This window comes from Malania oleifera, chromosome 10, assembly GCF_029873635.1.
Source record: "Malania oleifera isolate guangnan ecotype guangnan chromosome 10, ASM2987363v1, whole genome shotgun sequence".
NCBI lineage: Eukaryota > Viridiplantae > Streptophyta > Magnoliopsida > Santalales > Ximeniaceae > Malania > Malania oleifera.
Genome location: NC_080426.1, coordinates 90,532,792 through 90,555,226, shown reverse-complemented (window position 1 = coordinate 90,555,226; position 22,435 = coordinate 90,532,792). Strand labels below are relative to the sequence as shown.

Below are 22,435 nucleotides of genomic sequence, written 5' to 3'. Positions count from 1 at the left end.
GGTCCAACAGCTCGTTTTCCTTGCTAATGGTTACTCATGTCCCTAATTGTTTGAGAGATTCATTTTCCCCCTGTTCAACTCTCCTCTATTTTATATGCACCAAAATTCCATTCAAATTTGCTATTAGTAAGTCACCTGGCAAAGTCTTCGTTCAGTAACCTTTTATCCATCATATTTATCACCAGAATATCCACAAAAATAAGTAGATTAATGGAGAAATTGGGAAGGATGGATCATTACCATTTTAATGGAGGCAATTAGTTTAAGTTCTCCTCATATCATGTCCTTTTATTCTTTTCATGGAGTTTATTTGGATCAGCAACATGCTCAATTGGAACATCCATCTCTTTTGAATAATCAGCAAGGACGGCAAGCCATTGAGTTTGTTTCTCACCTTGAGTGTCAGCTGTATCAGTTAGGCATACTAAGACTTTTCAGCCTAGGATTGGGCCCCATTATGAATCCTTGTTCTCTCCTGTTCATTCAGGCATTTGTGGTTTATGCATGGTCCTGAGCCTGTCTGATTATTAGTACTTTGTGTGCTTCGCCAATGATTTCTTTTATAGCAAAAGAAATATATTAAGATAAAGGAAAGAGAATTACAAGCTCAAAGAGGCAAGTGATCCTCAAAGCAAAAATAGAAGAGAGAAAAAAAATTTAAAAGAACTAAAAAAGAGCCAACTCTTACTAGGAAAACCCTTCTTTAAACCCTTCCCTTCATAATCAATTGAGCTCTTGACTGACTTTTATTCACTTTTCTCTAGCACCATCAAACAGAACTTCATTCCCTCCATGATCCTCGAGCCAAAAACCCATTTCATCAAAAAGTTTTTAAGCACCTTCATCCTATGCACTAATCTCCTCCACATGAGTAGGTAATAACTCATCCCTGCATTTATTAGTCACATCTAAATCTACACCCAATTCCACCCCCCCCCCCCCAAAAAAAATAGTTGTATCCTCTAAATCTTCAGACAGAGGAGGCACATAGGAAAGATCCCCAAGTGCATCAAAAGAGCCTGAAACATAACCCATTTTTCCACAAATCTCATCCCACAAAAGACCACTCTCACAAGCAAAATTGAAACCAAACTCGCTATCCTCGTCTGAGATAATTTCCCATTTTTTCCTCCTGAAAATGTTTTCCTCAACAAACGATTTTCCCCATAAACATGGCTATTTTTTTATTAAACTTTGAGTGGCTTTAGTTCCTTAATGTATTCATTCAATCTTATAATAAAATTGTGTCTGGTATTGATACTAATTTTTTTTCATTCTGATAATGCTCCTGAATTTGTTCAAAATCAGATTCAATATTTTAACTTAGATAAAGAGATCAATCATCAGACTACTTGTACCTATGTTCCTCAGCAGAATGACATTGCTCAAATGAAAATTAGGCATTTACTTGACATAGCCAGGTTATTTTCATTAGGATGTACCCAAAATGTGTTGGGTTGATGTTGTTCTTACAGCTTGTTTTCTAATTAACAGAAGCCTTCTGTGGAGTGAAAAGTTCCCTCTCTATTGTGCATTCTGACGCTCCCTTGCTTCCAATTATGCCCCATGTCTTTGGGTGAACTTGTTTTCTTCATGTTGAAGTACTTGGTGAATTAAAGGACCTAATCGGAGCAATAGGTCTCTCCCTCTATTTATAATAAATGTCGAGTACATACAACGACCATAATACCCTTACTAACTCATGCTTACCACATAACCCTAGCACATACTAATAATGCTAAATGACTAAAATAAACATTAACACTCCCCCTCAAGCCGGAGCATATATATCACACACTCCTAGCTTTTTACAAGAACTTAACACAAGAACAGCCAAAGGCTTTAGAGAATAAATCAGCAAGCTGCAAATCAAACTTCACATTAGTGGTTGTAAATCGAAATGAGCTTCTACACAAGTTTCTCTTGAACAAAGTGGCAATCAATTTCAATGTGTTTTGTCCGCTCATAGAAGACTGAATTGGAGGCAATATGAATAGCAACTTAATTATCACACATCAATTCCATAGATTGAGGATGTGGAAAACCCAGTTCTTCCAACATGTTCTTCAACTAAACAAGTTCACATGTAGTGTGAGTCATGGCCAATGCTCTAACTCAGCACTTAACTCAGCCATCATAATTTTTTCTTATTCTTCCAAGAAACTGAATTACGGCCAACAAAGATACAATACCCAATTGTGGGTCTTCCGCCATAAGGTGACCCAGCCCTTTCTGCATCAGTACATCCCTAAATATGCATGCAACCTAGATCCTGATATAAAAGACCTCCCAGATGCACCTTTGAGATATCTCAAGATGCAAATTACTGCATCCCAGTTACTTGTTCTCATAGAATCAAGAAACTAACTCACAACACTTACCCTACATTTGGTTCGCAAAAGGTCTATTCCTAAGACCAATTAATTATAATAGTTTAGTTATAATTAGTTATACAAAAAATTATGTTGATATCATAAAGCAATTAATAATGTGAAACTTTTTACGAGTCCATAGCAAGAAATAGACAAGGAACAACCATCCCTATATTTCACCATGGCAACGTAGATATTTTCTTCCTACATGTTGAATGAAATATTAAGAAATATACAAGGAATAGATATAACCTATATTCCCAAAATTTTCACTATATTTCGTCTTATTCCAAGGAATAACTATTCCACAAACCAAACGAGCCCTTACTGCGAAAGATATATCCAGTCAAGTGGCCATGAGATAATTCAACTTTCCAACAAGTCTCCCATACCCCCTAGTTAGGCAACCAATCACTCATGTCTGACTCAAACTTACCGCTGGGATCTTTGGGTGCACCAAAAGGTTTGGGTCCCAATAGCCCAATCTAATCTAAAAGATCCATACTTCCTTTGTGACAAGATGGTTCCCTTACAAGATCTCGACACCTCCATACCAAATAAGTACTTCATTTGTCCCAAATTCTTAGTCTAAAACTTATTCTAAAGGAAAAGCTTTAGGCCTTAGATGCCTTGATCATCATCATTAGTAACCATGGTCTTAAATTTCCACGAAATTATCGAAATTTCAGTCAAAATTTCTGGTTTCCGTCACCCTCAAAATCAAAACGGTAGTCAATTTTCATCTAACATAATTTCTATCGAAATCTCAATGAATCATCCTAAATTTATCAATATCTCAAAATTTTAGCAAATTTTGTTGAAATTTTAACTATAGAATCAAATTTCCTCAGAATTCAAAAAAAAAAAAGATTAGGAGTGAAGTGAAATTTCTTTCTTAGTTTCTTTTATTTTTTTTATCGAAACAAAAGATTATTAGTTTATTACTAGGGCTTTTGAAGTTATATGAAGAAATAAACTTACAACAACATTTTATATAACCATTCATGTCTAAATTATCATTATTTTTATAATAAATAACATTTAAATTCATATAAACTTACAACAACATTTTATTTAACCATTCATGACTAAATTATCATTAGTTGTATAATAAATAATATTAAAATGATTTATGAATTTCATTTTTATTAACTGAATATGTTTAATGCACATCATCTTACAAATATATTTACACATATTATATTACAACTTTTCCACCTCATACACAACATAGATGTATTTAACTTGTAATATATTGCTCCTAAAACTTACATTGATATGTCTATTAACCATTTCTAAGGTTTCATAAGAAAATTTCAAGCTTTACTAGTGATTTCCGTTATTTTTTCAAATTGAAATTGAAATTTCTATCAAAATTTCTCTATTTTTGGAGCTTCGAAATTTGTGTCGAAATAGACATCTAAGACCTTTCTAGTAATCACAATATCATCAAACACCTAAGCAATAAGCAGAATCCTTCTTGATGGAGTATGAAAATAACATACAAAGTGATGAGACTAGTTTAGACCATATAAAGATTTCACTAAGCCCCCACCTCCCAGAGCAACAATCTCAGATAATTGCTCCATATAGACCTCCTCCTAAAGATCAACATGTAGGAAAGCATTCTTGACATCTAACTGATGTAGAAGCCAATGACAAGTCGTGGCTACGCAAATGAACAAAGAGGCAAGTTTGGCACCTAGGGAGACTGTCAAAATAATCCAAACCATACACTTGAGTGTATCACTTAGCAACAAGGCCGACTATCAATCGATCCATGAAACCTCTAAATTGGTCTTTACAACATACATCCAACAACAACCAACCACAGACTTGTCAAGAGGGAGAGGTACCAACTCTTGAGTATCATTATCCTATAGCGCATACATCTCTTCAATCAGTGCAATTCTCTAGCAAAATGGGAAGGCCTTCAACAATAGATTTATACAAACAACCGAAGATAGAGTAGTGTACTTATGAAACAGTAATATGAGTGTGACAAGATATCAAAACAAACAAAATTTGAGACTGAATGTTGGGTACAAGAGCATTTAAATTTTTGAACAGCAATAGGGGGGTCAACATCATGGGAAGGGGATCAACATCATGGGAAGTAGGATCGTCCGATAAGGGTACTAGAGGCATGGAAGTTGACACTACATAAGGCTCTCCTTGATTAAGTTGTCGTGTGTACACTTGCAAATTGGGATGATCCAAGAGACAAGAAGGACTTAAGCTAGATGAAGATATAGGAGGACTAAGTGCAGAAAATAGGTTAGGATCTGGAAGGCTAGGCAGAGGAAAGGGACTCATCAAGGCCAATAAAACTCAAGGAATCAAAATAGTGGCGTGTAGACTTAAAAAAGGTGACATTAATAGAGACAAAGAATCAATGTAAACTAGGGGTATAACAACGATATCCCTTTTGATACATCATACAAGTATAGCCTAGAAAGATGCATTTGGTAGCACAAGGATCCAACTAATCCATTCCTAGATTTAACTGATGAACAAAGAACACAGATCCAAGTATGAGGAGAAAGTAAAACAAAGGAGCCTTAGGCAAGATAACTGAATAGGAATTTTACCACCAAGGAAGAGGATGGCATTTTATTGATGAGAGAGTGAGCAGTGAGCACAGCATCACTTCAAAAAACTTCTTTTTTTTTATACTAAAAGAAGAATTTCATTAATAAAATAAGAATATACAGCCCAGAGAGTAAGACAACTCCTTAACATGGCTTGGAAAAGCCAGATACAAAACACAAAGAAACAATCTGAAAACAACCAAAAAAAAAGAGAAAAATCAACACAAACCTAACACTCACATAACGCCAATCGCCCTGATATCAGAAAGGCCCACCCCCTTAAAATTCACAAGCCCCACACACCAAAGAGAAGCCAAATAATGTACCTTTTTTCCAAAACCAGCAATACAATTTCTTCCCAAGAGAAATACGTGCATTACGCTCCATCCACAGCCCCCAAAAGATTGAAGAGAAAAAAAAAACACACACACACACACACATTTCCAGGTTGCGCACTATTAGCAAGTGCATCACTTTAAAAAAACTTTGGGACATTCATTTGATACAATCAGGGTCAAGTGACTTCGAAAATATGTCTATTTGTCTACTCTCAACTCCAATTTGTTGTGGAGTGAGGACACAAGATAACAAATGGATCTTGCAATAGATACTCATATAGGTAGTAAATTGAGTAATGAAGTACTCCTTAGCATCATTACTACTAAGCATCCTAACTAGCCTATCAAACTAAGTCCTCATTTGACAGAAGACATGGAAGAGATTAAACGATCTCTTGTTAAATACAACCAGGTCATTATGGAGTAGTTATCAATAAATGTAACAAATTACCGAAACCCTAACTTTGACGGGATACTACTAGGACCCCAGACAGAAAGGGTTGACCAGCCGTTTATTGACTCATAAGCAAAGGAAACATGATGATGTTATCCTAATTGACAAAACTCTCACTCAAGATTAGACATAGAACTCAAAGTAAGAACTAGTTGTTTTAACTTATCCAAAGACGGATGATCAAGGCGCCCATGGATCTGATGTGGTGTAGCAGCAAAACTACAGGCAATAAGAGGAGAGAACGAATCAAAGTAGTAAAGTCCACCGGCCTCACGACTTGTGCCAATTGTCTTCTCCATATTCAAATCCCGGATAAAGACTACATAACAATGTAGTGACTTTGTAAGTTCACTAATAAAATATGAAACTGAAGAGAGATTTGGGAATGTATAAAACAAAAGATCAATGGAGGGAGTAGGATTTACTATTCCTTTTAAAATACTAGAGGGTAGAAAAGAAGTTGGTGATACCTGTCCTATAATCAGTAGTAGCAGAATCGATAACCTAAGGACTAGTGGGAGAGATACCAAATGACATACAGACTATAGGATTACCCTTTTGAACAAAATATGCAATGTGATGAGATGCTTGTCGAGATGCTTGATACTGCAAGAATCTTGAATACTCTTCCTTTGGGGAATTAAAGTATGCCGTTTACCTAAACAAGTGACTAACGAGGGAAACACACTTTTGGGATTTTGGGATGCCATCCCGACACACAGAACTCTGATACACTAGCAAATCAGAAATACATATAAAACAAAATGCACTTGGAATTCACAAACTCCATCCCAACACTCACAAACAAAACCAACTACAAACAAGGTGAACTTCCAAACAAACTAAAACAACCATCAATAAGATTAACTACTGACACAGCCACAAATGAATCGCCAACAATCGGACATAGAAGAGCCACAACCCCCAAAAATTAGCCTGCACACACTACCACAACCGCAAGGCACCAATCATTGCCTTAATAATACTAAACAACAACTAACGAATTGCCATGAGTGAACAATCGAAAAAGGTTGAATCTTTGAACAAAAAACATGACCAACAACTTGATATTTATGATCTATGGAAGAAATCAAAGCATTCTCAAAAACAGCATAGCAAAAAATTTGCTCGAAAATTCTCAAGCGCCAGCCCATGAAGTCAGAGCTGCCGGCTTCTAGTCGGCACATGAAGCACGCTGTAGCTATGAAATTTCGTTGGTCAATTAATCAACATGTTCTATGTGTGCCAGAAGACCCCATTCTTTCAGTGGTATTGCCTTATTTGTATTGCCTTTCTTCATTACAAGATGGTTTGTTTCTTCTTTTTGATTTCTAATGAGGAGATTTTTTCTTAGGACGTCCATTTATGTAGAGCCATAAATGATAGAGAGGTGATTGAGCTTGTGAGATGCGTCTTTGTTGACGTTATTGAAGGAATGCTATCCTTCCAATGTTGGGTTGAATAGGCTTACCAAAGTTGGGACCTCCATATATTTTCATCCATGATCTTTGTTGGATTACCACTTTACCTAAAAGCTTAAGCTATTTGGTTGTAGGCCAACAATATATATCAAGCTTTAGCACCCCCATACGTGCAGCTCAATAGAATGTGGAGAGACCAACACGCGATAAATAACACCCATCACGGGGAATAAAATAATTTTTTTAAGCACCACACAATAAATGCTAGCAACAATATTAGAACCAAGGATCTCCAAGGAACTTGGTTGTGATACCATATTAGATTACCACTTTACCTAAAAGCTTAAGTTGTTTGAATATATGCCAACAATGTATATAAAGCTTTTCTTCATTTTCAGATTTTACATTCAAATTTGATTTTCATTTATTGAAATTTCCTTCTTTGTTTATATTCTCACATTTTTATGGTCCTAAACAACTAAATGAGATCACAAATATTAAAGGTTAATGTGGTAAAACTGCACAAATTCATTCATGTACTTTCTTCTCAGGCTTCAGTGAAGCTTGGGTAGCTTTACGGGTCTTGGGGAATTTCCTGCAAGTGCGGAATTTTGGCAAGTCCAGAAAGGTAGGTGATGTAGTGGCAGCAACAAGGTTCTGCAGCCATGGAGAAATTGGAAGAGGAAGGAAGGGGAAGGGGAAGGGGAAGGGGAGAGGGAGAAAATGCTAGGGAGAAAAATCACATTCAATTTCAATTCAAATTCATAAATAACTTATTACAACAAGGCTTTCACCCACTATTTATAAAAAAGCTTCTTCATATGAAATTACATGAGCCCCTAAAACTACATTACATTACAAACATACCCCTACTTTACACAAATATTACAAACCAACCCCAAATACACATTATTCCATACTAATTAACACTAAACAAACATAATACTACTAACTAAACCCAACAATTATTGATCCAATTCTTCTTAAGTAGTCTCCAACATGGATCTTCGCAGGGTCTTGCTTAGTGTCCTACATCAACTCTCCCCAAGTTAGAAAAAGTTCAACCTCGAATTTTGAAATGCAGGAGGATCAAAAGTAAGAAGCAAACTTGGACCCTTTGGAAAGCTAACACTTGAATGAGACAAGAAACCATGTTCCATTGGCAGCACCATATATTTGACTTGAGAATTAGCATCGATGAACTCATTATGGATGACAAACTCTACAATAGGAATGTTTGAAAGACTTTGGATGTCTTCAAACAAATTCATTGCCTTACTTGTAGCATTTTTAAGTTGAGTAACTTTGACATGACCAATAATCTCATATTCTTTGTCTTGGTTGGTTAGTAGAGCAGGCTTCAAAATTATTTTCTTTACATTATAGTGGAAGACATGTGTGTTTTATGTCCTTGAGTCACACTCGAATCATCCAACCAAGGAGAACCAATGAGTACATGCCTAATCTTCATAGGTATGATATCACACCAAACATTATGAAAGTAAGCACCCATTTGGATAGGAACCAAACATCTTTCACAAACATGTACATTATAATTATCAATCCAAGACATCTCATAAGGCTCTGGGTGAGCTTCTCGCTGAAGCTACATTTGAGTGACCCCATTTATGGAAACCACATGCATTGGGCATCTTCCATCATGGTGATTTTGCAAACATTTCCACCACAATTGAGAAAGATGTGGAAAAGCTTGAAATTGTGCCTAAGGTATGATAAATGACACTCCTTTGTCCAATAATTTGTTACTATATTGCCGGATATATATACCACTGATTCTCAACACACTCGCCCACAATTCTCAAACTAATCATGCAAAACCATAAACTTGACTCCCAATTTTCAAGAAATATCTTCAATTCACATTAGATCTTCAGTGCCTTGCTGAAATGAAACAAATTCACTTACAAAACTCTCAAATGGCAACAATAAAACCTAAATTTTTATGCTGGTAGTGACAGTTTCTAGAGTTTCATGCCCAATTATCACACTTGATTGCAATATGTTATGTCCACAACAAAATATCTCCTTGCAGGTCAAAATATCATGGAGAAAATCCAAAATCTCGCGGCAGAAGCAATTTTTCGCGAGACTTGAAATTGTAGAAACACTCTGGAAGTTTCCCAGTCGAGGGTCGCCGGACAAGGGTTCTCCCGCGATGAGTTTTCAGGCGAAGATAGATCAGGGGATGGGGAATACAGTGGTGGAAATAACTCCGGCAAGTATGGATTTTGAAGAAGAAGACAGCAGCAGAGGGAGATAGTATTTGAGGAACAATGGGGAAAGAATGGAATAAGAAGGAAAAAGAAGACAGGAGGAGGAGGAAGAAGAAAAGAGAAGAGTGAAAGGAAAATGGGGGACAGGAATGGTAGAATAGAGATAGATGGGCTCTGATAACAAATGATGCAGGGGTAGCATCAAGGTTCTGCAGCCATGGAGAAATTAGAAGAGGAAGGAAGGGGAAGGGAAGAGGGCGGAGATACCAGGGAGAAAACTCACATTCAATTCCAATTCAAATTCATCAATAACTGTTTACAACATGGCTTTCACACACAATTCATAAGAAAGCCTTTTCGCATGAAATTACACATAAACCCCTTAAACTACATTACATTACAAACATACCCCTACTTTACACAAATATTACAAACAACCCCAAATACACATAATTCTATTCTAATTAATACTAAACATGCATAATAAACTACTAATTGAACCCAACAATTATCGATCCAATTCTTCTTAAAGTAGTCTCCAACATGAATCTTCCCAAGGTCCTGCTGCTTGTCCTACATCAGTATGGCTTTATGGAGATGCATGGATTTTGCTACCTTTTGGACCCTTTGGATTGGGCAGAAATTAAGAATCTTCAAAGACCGCACAACTTCTTTTAGTTTGATATGGGATGAAGTTGTGTTTCTTGCCCCTTGTGGGCCCATTATTTTTGGGTTTTTTTCCTGGGGGATGCTGCTGCATGACCTGCAAAGGGATAGGAGAGCTGCTCTTTGGTAATTGCTTATATTTTTTCTTTTGTTTCTTTGGAAAACATCTTGTTCTCCTCTCTTTCTACTTGGTTATTTTGTTAATATATTTTTCCTTATCCCAAAAAAGGGGGGGGAATGGTTTTAAATAGCATTACCAAACAACTCTAAATTCTTCAGTGTTCAGATACAGATATTAGATTCTGAACAGGTTTGCTAGCACATAAGTTGATTCAGACTACAGAATTAAAAACTTGGTTTTATCAGAAGGCCCTTTAAAAGTCATGAAATTCTTTTTAGGAATATTCTTCGAAGTTAGTTTCATCAGAAGGCTCTTTAAAAGCCATGAAATTCTTTTTAGGAAAATTCTTGCACTCAAAAGAGTCGTACAGGACAGAAAAAAAAAAAAAAAATTAAACTTCATTAAGGAAAGAGAATAAAAATAAACTTATAAATCCTCTTATATAATATATATATATATATACATATATATATATATATATAAATTCCAACTGCAAAATTATAATAAAAATAATAAAATTCAGAACCATTAATTGAATAATGCACCAATTTTGAAAGAAAAAATAAATACAGATAATTTCCAGCAATTATATTCCAATGAAATAATTAGCCATCAGCTTTGAAAAAAAAAAATTGAGAATAAATAAAGTTTACTCAAAATACAAATCAGTTAATAGGACTCTGCAATTTCACACAATAAATGGAAGCAAAGCAGCACAGCAGCACCAGACATTGTGCGCGCGTGTGTGCGTGCATCACTCTTCCTCCCTGTCTGCATGTGCATGCATGTGAAATATCTATCAATATCAAATACATTAGGGGTGTCAATATTAGATATCTAAAACTCATATTCATGAATGACAAGATCAGTGCCGTTGTCACGTTCCAGTTATCGAAATCTAAAAAATCTGTTAAATGTAAATAAGCATAAAATGAAATTTAAAAGCATAAGTGGGAGGGAGGTAATTTTAAACTGAAAAACTTACCTCCTTATCACCACCTTTGTTCCCAAAAATACCTTTCTTACGTTTCTGTGGTGCATCAGCAACCTGAAGATAAAAACATCCATACATTAGAGAGATGAAATTCAGATCATTTTTTCTTACAAGGAAATGAAATGATGCACTGAAACAAAAAACAGAAGGGTAAAAAAAAACAGAATTAAACTCAATAACTTGTTTGAACCAAATGTAAATGCCAATCCGGGGGAGAACATGAATTCTTGATGGCATCACAGACCAGGAAGGCATCCCCTCAAAAATGACTTTCTGCAAGCGCAACTTCCAAACGGCAGCATCAAAGTTTTTCTTTAAAACACCCAGTGGATGAGAGATCCCAGAAGCAGGCTACAAGCTTTGAATACAGACCAACCTGCCTTATGCTTATGGAATGTCTTTCATACTGAGTTGTCCACATTTAAGACTTGAGGGATTGAACCAAGTGGAGCCCCTTATTTCTAGCGAGCCAAATTGAATCCATAACAATAGCTGCATATGAAGGAAATCATGACTTTGCTCTGAGTGGATTGGAAGGAAATCCTTAGGGGCAAGGATGATTTTCAACAAGGGGTGTGCAATCAGCCAGTTCAGCCAATTCAATCAATTAACCGAATTAACCAAAAAAAAAATTGGTTAACTATATGCCATAACCAAACCAACCGAATTAGCCTTCTTACCCGACCCTTACCCGACTGAACCGAATTTTTGGTTAATTCAGTTAACTGAATTTAACCAAACCAAATTACAGTCAATTATGGGGAAAAAAATGCTTTGTATGCTTTCAAAATTCAACTTAATGATTTTAAAAATCATTTCTATTGCATCCATGCCATAACAAACATTAAAGCATCTAGAAACAAAAGATCAGCACAAGATTCACAAATCACAACTAGCAATTCTTAGGTTATCCATATGCAACAAAGACTAATTGTACAGAATGCAGAAATGGCATAAATCTCAAATCTCAAATGACTTAGTAACAACCTGAAACTCTAAGAGGCGACGGCCACATCGAGAGCTTGGGTGACGGTCACGGCAAGGACTAGGGCAACAGCATGGCGAGGGCTAGGGCTAGGGCTAGGGCGACAGCAAAGGGCCAATGGCAAGGTGACTCAAACTCTCGAAGTCTCTGCTCTCGATCACAAAGCCGATTAGTCGAATGGTGGGATGGAAGTTTGGATTTGGAGTCGGAGTGAGCACAACAGACTGACGGAGTGCGCACTGCGAAATGCTAAGTGCGAACCTATTACCTGGTCCTGGAGGGCCGGAGGTTGGCTGGTTGGCAAGGTCGCTGACTCGCTGGAGGGTGGAGGCTGGCTGGTCAGTGACCGGTATGGTCACAAACTCGCTCACTAGAGCTGGATGCTAGAGGGTGGAGGGCCTGGAGGCCCAAAGTCTTGATTACTCAAACTGGTTCCAAATTGTGGAAACTGGAAACCTGGAATGGGAACCCTAATTCCTAAAACCCCAACGGCAAAGAGTGGAAGAGAGACTGGGTAGGCGGGTAACCAGTTAAATTAACTGAGTTAACAATTTAACACTTAACAGTATATATAATTTATATTTAATTATTAATTATTATATAATTCAGTTAAATCGGTCAACCAAAATTTAATTTACCCATAACCAAACCAAAAACCGAAAAACCGATTTTACCCAAAATTGAAACTGAACTGAACTGACCAAATTTGGTTGGTCAATTCAGGTAATTCAGTTGTCACTGAATTGTGCACACCCCTATTTTCAACCATTCATCTATCAGCAGTTCCAAAAAACAGATAATATCTTGGGCTAATAAAACATTAAAAGTTGCTCCTGGTACTCAGGCTAGAGCCTTGAGCATTATATAAGGACATGCCAAAGGAGTAACTCATTACCTTCTGGGAAGAATTGCCAAAGCAGGCATGAATGTTAGTTTAGCACTGATGACTTACCCTCCTTGTTGTACTCATCAAAAAAAATCAAACTATCAATATTGAACAATTTTTGTCCATAAAAATAGTTCAATTTCACTTCCTTCCAACTATTTTAACAAGGGTTTCATTCCAATCAAGTCAAATTCAAATCATATCAAAAAACCTGATTATAACAACCTTGTGTAAACCCAATCTATCAACCAAAAGCCCAGCTTTGAGATCCTTGCCAGCAATATCCTCTGTGGGGTTTCCATCAGCACCCATTTGCATTTTATCCATGCCAGCACTTTTAGAAATTCTAATTCACTCATATCCCAGGTGGTGGCACATACATTAAATCTTCAAGAAAATCAGATGAATCAGACGCATAGCCACACTGCTCCAAAATCTCGTCCAAAAGTAAAGCCCCATCACATTCAAAATCATTATTGCCTTCACTTCCATTGTCCAAAACATCCCCCCAATTCCTTTTTATCCTTGCAAATGCTAACCCTCCTGTTAGTATCACCCTCCCGAACAATTGGCTCTTCCACTATATTTAAACTTCCTCCTAAATCTCTCCTTAGAACATCTTTTTGTTATCTCACCAGAAGTATCTCGCTTTTCTTCAAACTTTTTCCTCATTCCAATGCCCATCTGCATTGCCATTGAACGAGCATAAACATTTTGACCATTAAATTTATTTGAATTTGCTTCCTTACAAGTAGTCTTTTCACCCACAAAACAACAATAATCCCTTTAATTTCATCCTCACAATAATTTTAATTCTTAGAGGACCCTGCTCCACACTTTTTTCATCCACTGCAGACGGCACACTGAAGGTCCTCTCCTCTACAGGAAAAGTCTCTCCCTCTAAAAAAACACAATCAACAGCCAAACTTCCTGAATCATTAGAAACTAGTCTCTCTATAGTTGAAACTAGTAAGTAACTTTAGCGTACACACTAACATTCGCAACTTATTTTCTACACACCAAGCTAGGTTTTTCAACTTCCTTCCTTTCCTAGAAAACCAAGCATGTGCACGCACACATGCGTGCATATGTATACAAGAATAGGGGGATGGCATTAGATGGAATCCCATAAAAAAGATAAAAACATCTGAAGCAATTTTTCCACTGCTTTAGCTCAGAACACTCCACTCACAAAGAGGGAAAAAATTTAGGCCCACGACTTCTGCCTTCCTTTCTGAATCAGGAGCAAATTGCCAACTTTGTAAAATTACTGATCACTGCACTCTGGCAGTTGCCATAGCACAACACTGTTCATGCTACTGTAGCAGAATTATTTTTCAGGGGCTATTGGGCTTTTATGTCCTTTTCAGTTCTTGCATTAAAGATTAAACCTGTCTTAAGAATTAGGATTGGACTTCCTTTTCTTTTGTTAAAGTGTAACAACCGCTAACAGGCCTCTTCATGTCCTTTTCAGTTCTTGTATTAAAGATTAAACCTGTCTTAAGAATTAGGATTTGACTTCCGTTTTTTTTGTGAAAGTGTAACAACCGCTAACAGGCCTCTTAAGGAGGACTTACCCCAAGTAAAGCCAAAAATCTATAAACAAAAACTATCACAAGGAATATATATATATATATCAACAGAACCTACAAAAAATCAAAGTTTGTCAACTTCCCTTTCATATTTCCATGGTTGCATATGACTCCCTCAAAGGGTCTGGTATTCCTGTGTCACCAAATTATTCACTACACTACCAGAGAGATGACACCGCACAAGTCTTTGTCTCTGTTTCAGCACCTGGAGGCTCCCCAAGCCAACAGCTCTAATTTAACACTTTCAGATACCACCCCATTAATTCCCAAAATTGCACAAACTAGACACCACAACGCTCTCAACCAATTCCAAAGCAAAAAAACTGGTTAACTGCTTCCCCCTGTTCCTTGCAGAAAAAACATCTATTAGCTGTACACACTCCTCTTGACATTTAATTGAAGAAGGGTAGAGGGGCAGGCTAATTATCCCAAAGTTTACATGCCTACAGGCATGGTTTTACTGTAATCTGAAAAAAAAAAAAAAATCCAAAAAACTGTACACAGTCCTATACTCATCAAATTAACTACAGTAGAGGTCTTCTCCAATGAAGCCTCCCAAGTAAAAACAAAAAGTAAAAGATAAATAATTTGGTTGGAACCTATGTTTTCCAAATATCTTTCCCAGGAAAATTAGCAAAGCCTGCCCCCACTTCCTTTCGTTTAATCAAAGAATAAAGAGACTTTACAGTGAAGCACACTGTCTTTAAAGGATGAAAAATGGAAAAGCTATAGGACCCGATAACATCCCAATTGAAGTTTGGAAAATGCCTAGGTGATAACAGAATTATATTGTTAACTAAATTATTTAAAATTGTAGTAAACTAATAACTATCATGGAATTAAATTTATGAGTCATACAATAAAACGGTGGATATTCTTTTGATCAGAAATTCTTTTGACCAGGACATGGATATTCTGACAGATTTCTTCAGCTAGCTTTATAAATTTCAGTGTCAAGACACCCCCAATAAGCCCATGTGGTCCCTGACCAAAGATGGTATTTTCAGTCACTTCTCACTTCAATCACCTCAGCTCCCCAGTGGCTTGCAACTTTAATTTCCCTTGGATTATCATCTGCAAAACAGCAGCTCCCTCAAAGGTGGCTTTTTTCACATGGCAGGCAACTCTTGGCAAGATCCTTACCCTTGATAACCTTCACAAAAAGGGCTTACCACTTGTAAATAGGTACTTTCTATGCTTTGGGCAAGCTGAATCAGTTGAACGCATCCTTTTGCATTGTTCTTGGACCAAAAACCTCAGGAGTTTCCTGGAAGAGGTGGGTCACTACGCTTTGGTGGAACGTGAATTTTGGATTGGGCTGGGATCCGAACAAATAAAGTCAGAAGGAAAACCCTTGCCCTCATCCCCCTTGCTGTTTTCTGGACTGTCTGGAGGGAAAGGAACAGAACAGCTTTTGTGGGAACATCTTCCCCTCTACATGTTGTCAAAGATTGGTGGTTAGCTATGATTTCTAATTGGCATTGTAAGATTTTTTTTTTTTATAACGAAAGAATTTCATTGATAGAATTGGAATGTTCAAGCAGGAGAGAAAGACATCTCCTTCCAAAACTCTGGGTTACCCCAGAAAAATAAAAAATGAAAAACCAAAAAGAACACTAGAAACAACTTGAAAAAATCAGCAGGTCCTATCATTTTCATTTCAACAAGGAAAGCCAATCACGCTGAACATCTGAAAAGCACACCCCCCCTGAAGTTCCCATTACCCACACACCAAAGAAAAGCCAAATGTCGAATCTTCTCCCAAACCAGCAAAAGAGCCAACTTTTTCCCTGAAAAAATGTGCGCATTTTGCTCCATCCACATGCCCCAATATGCAGAAAACAAGGCACAACTCCATAACTCCTTACCCTCCTTTTTCCTGCCAAAACCAACAAAATGAACTGTCAAAAACTCCTCCAGTTTTTGGACAAACCCAACATTCCCCAAAATAATTAATAGCTTGTTCCAAATCCTCCAGGCAGAGTCACAATGTGAGAGAAGACACGAAGCAGTTTCAGAGCAATTAAAACAAAGCACGCATATGTCTGGAGATAGAACCTTGAACAGTCTTCTAATCTGTAACAAGTTACTGGTGTTTATCCCATTAAGCACAACCAGCCAGAGGATAGCTTTGATTTTAGAGGGTAATTTGGCCTTCCAAATAGCTTTATAGAGAGGAAAATAAAAACCAGAGCTAGTCAAGAACTCACAAAAAGATTTGCAGGAATAAAACCCTGAGGATCCAAGGACCAAGAACGGCTATCAGCTTCCAAAGAGACTTGACAATCATTCAGCAAGACTAACAAGGAGGGCAGCTCCTCCATCTCCCTGTCATTCAAGGGTTTCCTAGATGAAAATCCAAAGAAGGTATAGGATCACCCGGCTCCACAATAAAGAAGAAATAGATCCATCCTGTCCTAAGCTCAAGTGGAATGGGCGAGGAAAAAATATGGATAAAACAACATTCCCCAACCATAGATCTTTCCAAAAACAAATATTGTAGCCCCTACCCCATGTAAATTTAGTATGGGGAATAATAAAGAGGGAATACAATTGAGAGATGGCTTTCCATGGACTTTCCGAAGAAAATCTAAGAGTCAAATTGGTACCCCCACTTGCTCACATCAAGTTCAGATTCACTTTTTATAACTTTATGCCACACGGAGGGGGCCTCTAAAGGAAATTTCCAAAGCCATTTGGTCAAGAGAGTTGTGCTTTTAGACACTAAACACTACCTCAACAACAATGACGGTTGCAATGTTTTCTTTTTCTACATTGTATTTGGGTGGCATCCCCTTGATGCCTTTTTCCCTCCTTAATAAGTTGTCCCTTTGCTGATCAAAAAGAAAGAGGGAAAATAAAAAGTGTCTCTCCTCGTTCATTATAGACTTGTCCATTCTTTTTTCCATTTCATTATCTTACTTCCAACTGTAATTTGTTTTACATATACAGTAACATTCTCAGTTCAACTACACTTCGTTTTGTATAAACTGTAACATTCTTATTTCTTGTTTATTCTTTCTTTTTCCTTTTGATTTTGTTTCTACTATATTTACTCCTCTTTGTACTTTTCTCTCTCTCTTTTTCCTTAACATAATTCTTTGTTTATCTATAGTACATATATACACACATCTGCACTCATTATTGTCTCTCCATTGCATCTATCCAGGGCACAAGCTACAGCATCTCTCCCCCATCCCCCCCCCCCCCAAAAAAAAAAAAGGAAAAAAAAACAGCCAAAACCAACATAGGCAACTTACCACATGCCAAAGGGACAATAACTAAGACATTTCAATTATCAATCCGTAACTGCACCATATCAGATATTTATAGATGAGCAGTCATGAATGTCACTGCAGCCAGGTTTAAAATAAAATGAAGGCTCAACATGATTCAAACCTTATCAAGAATGCCAAATACAATTTCATACAATTTGGACAAAATTTCTGAGTTGCTTGAAGGAGCAGATGTAAGAGCCTTTAAAGCCTGAAGTCTTCTTGCATGAACTTCAAAACAAATAAACAGGAGTCAAAACATTATCTTCAACCACCTCTGCTCCAAATCATGTACAAAGTTTACAAATAATGTTAGATAAAGAATATGTTTAAAATTTAAAAATCAATCTTTGATTTCATTCTTCAGGATAAATACATTCCATGCAGCAAAAAAAAATTTAACTATCTATGCAACAAAAACAATAATGTGTTTAACTATCTATCATGTTTCCACCATATAGTCAGAAAGTTGACGTGTATCACGGTAAAAATCCAGATAGTTTCAGGATAAGCATTGTGAAAGAAAAATAGGTCATAACAACTAGATGACCTTGTTTCCAGCAACATACTCGCCATATAATTTAGCTAAACTGTTACTTCCAAATCAGCTATATCCCATATTATATGCCAGCTTCGACAGCATGTCTAACCCTTGATTGGCTCAAATATACACCGATTATTTAAAAAATGAAATTTGGTTTCAGAAATCCCCTTTTATGGCCTACAATCTCTGCTCAAGCACTGTACAAGCCTTTAAATTTAATTATAAAATTTAAAGTGGATGGGGAAATCCACCTCTCGTTAATATAATAAAATGCAGCTTAATTGATAAAGACCAGGCAACAATTAATACAAGCCCCGCCAAAAATAATCAGTCAGGTGTTAAAAAAATTTAACATTGAAGTACTCAATTAAGTCTACATAAACATATTTACTAGGAACTAGCTCAAAGGGTTTCAGAAAAACCATAGCTTTTCAATTTCCTTCCTAAATAAATGACTTTGTTTATTTTTAAAAAAAGAAAAATAAATAAAAGTGAAACCATAGCTTGAAAATTTTTAAGCAAGCATAAGCAGTATGACTTCGAAAAAAAATTCCCCAGTTCAAACTGTATATCCTGCTTTAAGATAGTTTAAAAGAGATAAGTTGCAAAGAAAGAATTTACATGTCAATCATAGTATATATCATCCTTGGGATTAAGGTAGGTTATGATATTTGCATCATTTCTCATCTTCAGTTCACAGATGATACTATTCTCTTCCTATCAGATAACATAAGCTGCTTCTGTAATTTGTTGACTATCTTACAGGTGTTTTGAGGCTGAAAATTAATTTCTCGAAGAGTGATCTAGTGGGTCTGGGTATTAATGTGGATTCATTTGCGAGGCTAGCTGGCTGTGCCATTTTGACTTGGCCTATTTCTTATTTAGGCATCCCCCTTGGTGGTAGTCCCAATGTGGACTCTTTTGGGGACCTTGTTTTTGAGAGAGTGACGAGGAGACTGGATGGGTGGAAAGGAGCGTTCTTTGCTTTAGGGGATCGTCTAACCCTTATCCATGCTCATCTATCTTCTATACCTTTGTGTTACCTTTCTCCTTTTAGAATCCCTGTGAGATTTGCAAGGAAGCTTGAGAAAATAATTTCTTATGGTCAAGTGGGGGAGAGGGTAGTAGAGATCATCTTGTAGGTTGGAAGACTGTTCGTTGGCCTAAAAGGGAGGGAGGTTTGGGTCTTTGTAACTTGGTGTCCAAAAACATCTCTTTGGTGGGGAAATGGTTGTGGCGCTTTCCTTTAGAACCTTATTCTCTTTGACATAAGGTAATTCACGGTAAATTTGGAATGCTACAAAATGGGTGGGATGCTTAAGTGGGAATTAACACTACTTATTTGAGTCCTTGGAAGCTTGTATCTCAGACTTATGATTATTCCCTTCCTAAATTCCATTATATAGTGGGTAATGTGGAGCAAATTCACTTTTGGGAGGATCATTGGCTGGGGGAGATGCCTTTGGCTAGTATTTTCCCTCACTTTTTCGTTTATCGAATCTTCATAACACCCCAATTTCTGCTTTACTTCTTTTGCAAGAAGATGGGCATTTCTGGAACTTCCATTTTGGGAGAAATTTAAATAAGAAAGATTAATAAGATGGTTCTTTTGACTGGGTTGCTCAATTATTTTCATGTTCATTTGGGGAGTAATAATAGGGTTTGGAGTTTAGATCCTTCTGGGGAATTCTCTTGTGAATCTTTTTTCACCTACTTGAATTGTTATTCTACTGCAGCTCTTTTTTCTTTGTACCCTTCAATTTAGAAAGCTAAAGCTCCCTGAAAAATAAAAGCTTTTATTTGGACTGCAATGCTAGAAAGAATTAATACCAATGACCTAATAAGGCCCTGTTGCTGGCATTTGTGTCATTTGTATGAGTACTGAAGAAACTTGTGCACATCTCTTTCTTCATTGCCCTTTCACGTTGGCAATTTGGAATAAGTTATTTGGCATATTAGGTGAAAATTGGGTCTGTCCATACACTTTGAAGGCCTTTTAAACCATTATTTTTAGGATTTTGGTAAAGGAAAAGAAAAGAAAGCTCTATGGCATTGCACCATTATGGCTTTTATTTGGAGTGTTTGGTTGGAAAAGAATGCTAGAATATTCAAAGGTGTGGATACTGCTAACAATTTCCTTTGGAAAAGGGTTGTGTATCTTGCATCACTGTGGATGTCGGAAAATGTTTTTTTTTTTAGTCGTGTTTCTCTGGAAGACTTGCAACAGGGTTGGTTGGCCCTGTTACATTGAGTTTAAGTCTATGTTTAGGTTGCATTCTTTGTAACTAGTTTCTATTGATGTAAAGGAAGGATTTTTTATTCTCTGTCTTTCCTTTTTTCTTTTCCTTTCTCTTTCTAATTTTCTGATGTATGTTCTTTTCTCTTTAATAAAATTCTTTGTTTATCAAAAGAAAATATATATTAACAGGTCAAGCTCATCAAAAACAAATAAGATTAACATTTCTAGCGAAACTAAGAAACAACTTTACATTCAACATTGGCGTTGGAGGCCTCTGCAGTAAGCTGATTTACTATCCGAGGCACAACATCAGCTCGGGTCACTCCACCAACAGCATCAATGTCAGCAAGAGCATCCCAGTTTGGCGTGGGAATCCCACCACCTGGAGTTAAACCTTGAGCACCAGTATCCGATAAAATTCTGGCCAAGTAATAATAGACATATCGTAGAATAGTCCCATCTTCACACTGCTGGCTAAGCTGCAGAATTACAAATTAAGGATAAACAACGTAGATGTCCATGATTACAGAATAATAGATCATAAAACTAAATGGCCCATACTTTTCAGATTTTCATACTCCGGTGTCAGATATAAATTTCTCTACGCCAAAAATACAATAATAACAAGTAATATGCAAAGTAAGAACAAGAGCCAAGCAACAAGCATGCAACTAGAAAGTCTGAAGGACTAATCCCACATATCACCCAAATTTAGCAATAAAGCCAGTAAATATCAATTAAAACCTTAACTGAAACCAAGTCAGCCACTATTAGTGGTGGCAAATACTACCCCATACCCATTAACCCACCATACCCATGATAAATAAAAAGGTTAGGGTACACCCATATAATTATATGGGTCATAAATGGGTGACCCATTTTGACCCATTTATTAAATGGGTTAAATGGGTGACCCATTTTGACCCATTTATTAAATGGGTTAAATGGGTGTACCCACTTAACCCATCAACCCATTTAAATTTCCAACCTTAATTAATCTATTTAATTTATCACATTTAAAAATATACTACAAGTAAATAGCTAATATTATAATGAGAATTTCTACGTACGTAATGTAATTATGTATTTAAATATTTATATAACTACGTACATAATTTGACTTGATTTTCAAACCAATTAATATTCACGCATGTTCATAATTGCATAATTGGTTCGGCTTATACATGTCCGAAATTATGTCGGTATGTAATTATTGTCTATACTCATTATTTGTAATTAAATAATATAATTATGTAATTAATATTACAATTAAGAAATTTATATGCATAATTTTATATTATGGACAACTTAGTTACAATATGGATGTAATTATACAATTATGTATATGCAAGTAATTTGATTTACATTGATTTTTCAAACCAATTAATACGCATGCATGTATGTAGTTTACATAATTGGTCCAATTTAGATATGTCCGTAATTTTATTGGTATGTAATTATATTAATTGTTGACTATACTTATTATTTGAAATTAAATTACATAATTACGTAATTAACAAAAATCTATGTACATAATTTTGTAATTATGAGAAATTATAAATGTATACAATTGGTTTGGTTCATATGCATACATGTCGGGCTCGATTTAAATATGTTCGTAATTATGTAGTATGTGATTAAACAACACAATTACATTGTTAATACTATAATTTGATAGTGTATGAACATAGGCTTATTATCATGGACAATTCCATTTGAATAT

At 36.3% G+C, this 22,435-nt stretch overlaps 1 protein-coding gene across 2 annotated transcripts in view; it reads right to left on the bottom strand.

The window, feature by feature from the left end:
- LOC131166454 (uncharacterized) overlaps positions 1-22,435 on the bottom strand; it is a 127,776-nt gene that overhangs the window by 84,834 nt on the left and 20,507 nt on the right. For both annotated transcript variants that reach the window (XM_058125043.1, XM_058125044.1), the window contains exons 5-7: positions 20,963-21,191; positions 18,054-18,160; positions 11,183-11,245 (exon numbers count right to left, since the gene is read on the bottom strand). In XM_058125043.1, coding sequence (XP_057981026.1) covers positions 11,183-11,245; positions 18,054-18,160; positions 20,963-21,191 — 399 coding nt within the window. The remainder of the gene's footprint in view (positions 1-11,182; positions 11,246-18,053; positions 18,161-20,962; positions 21,192-22,435) is intronic.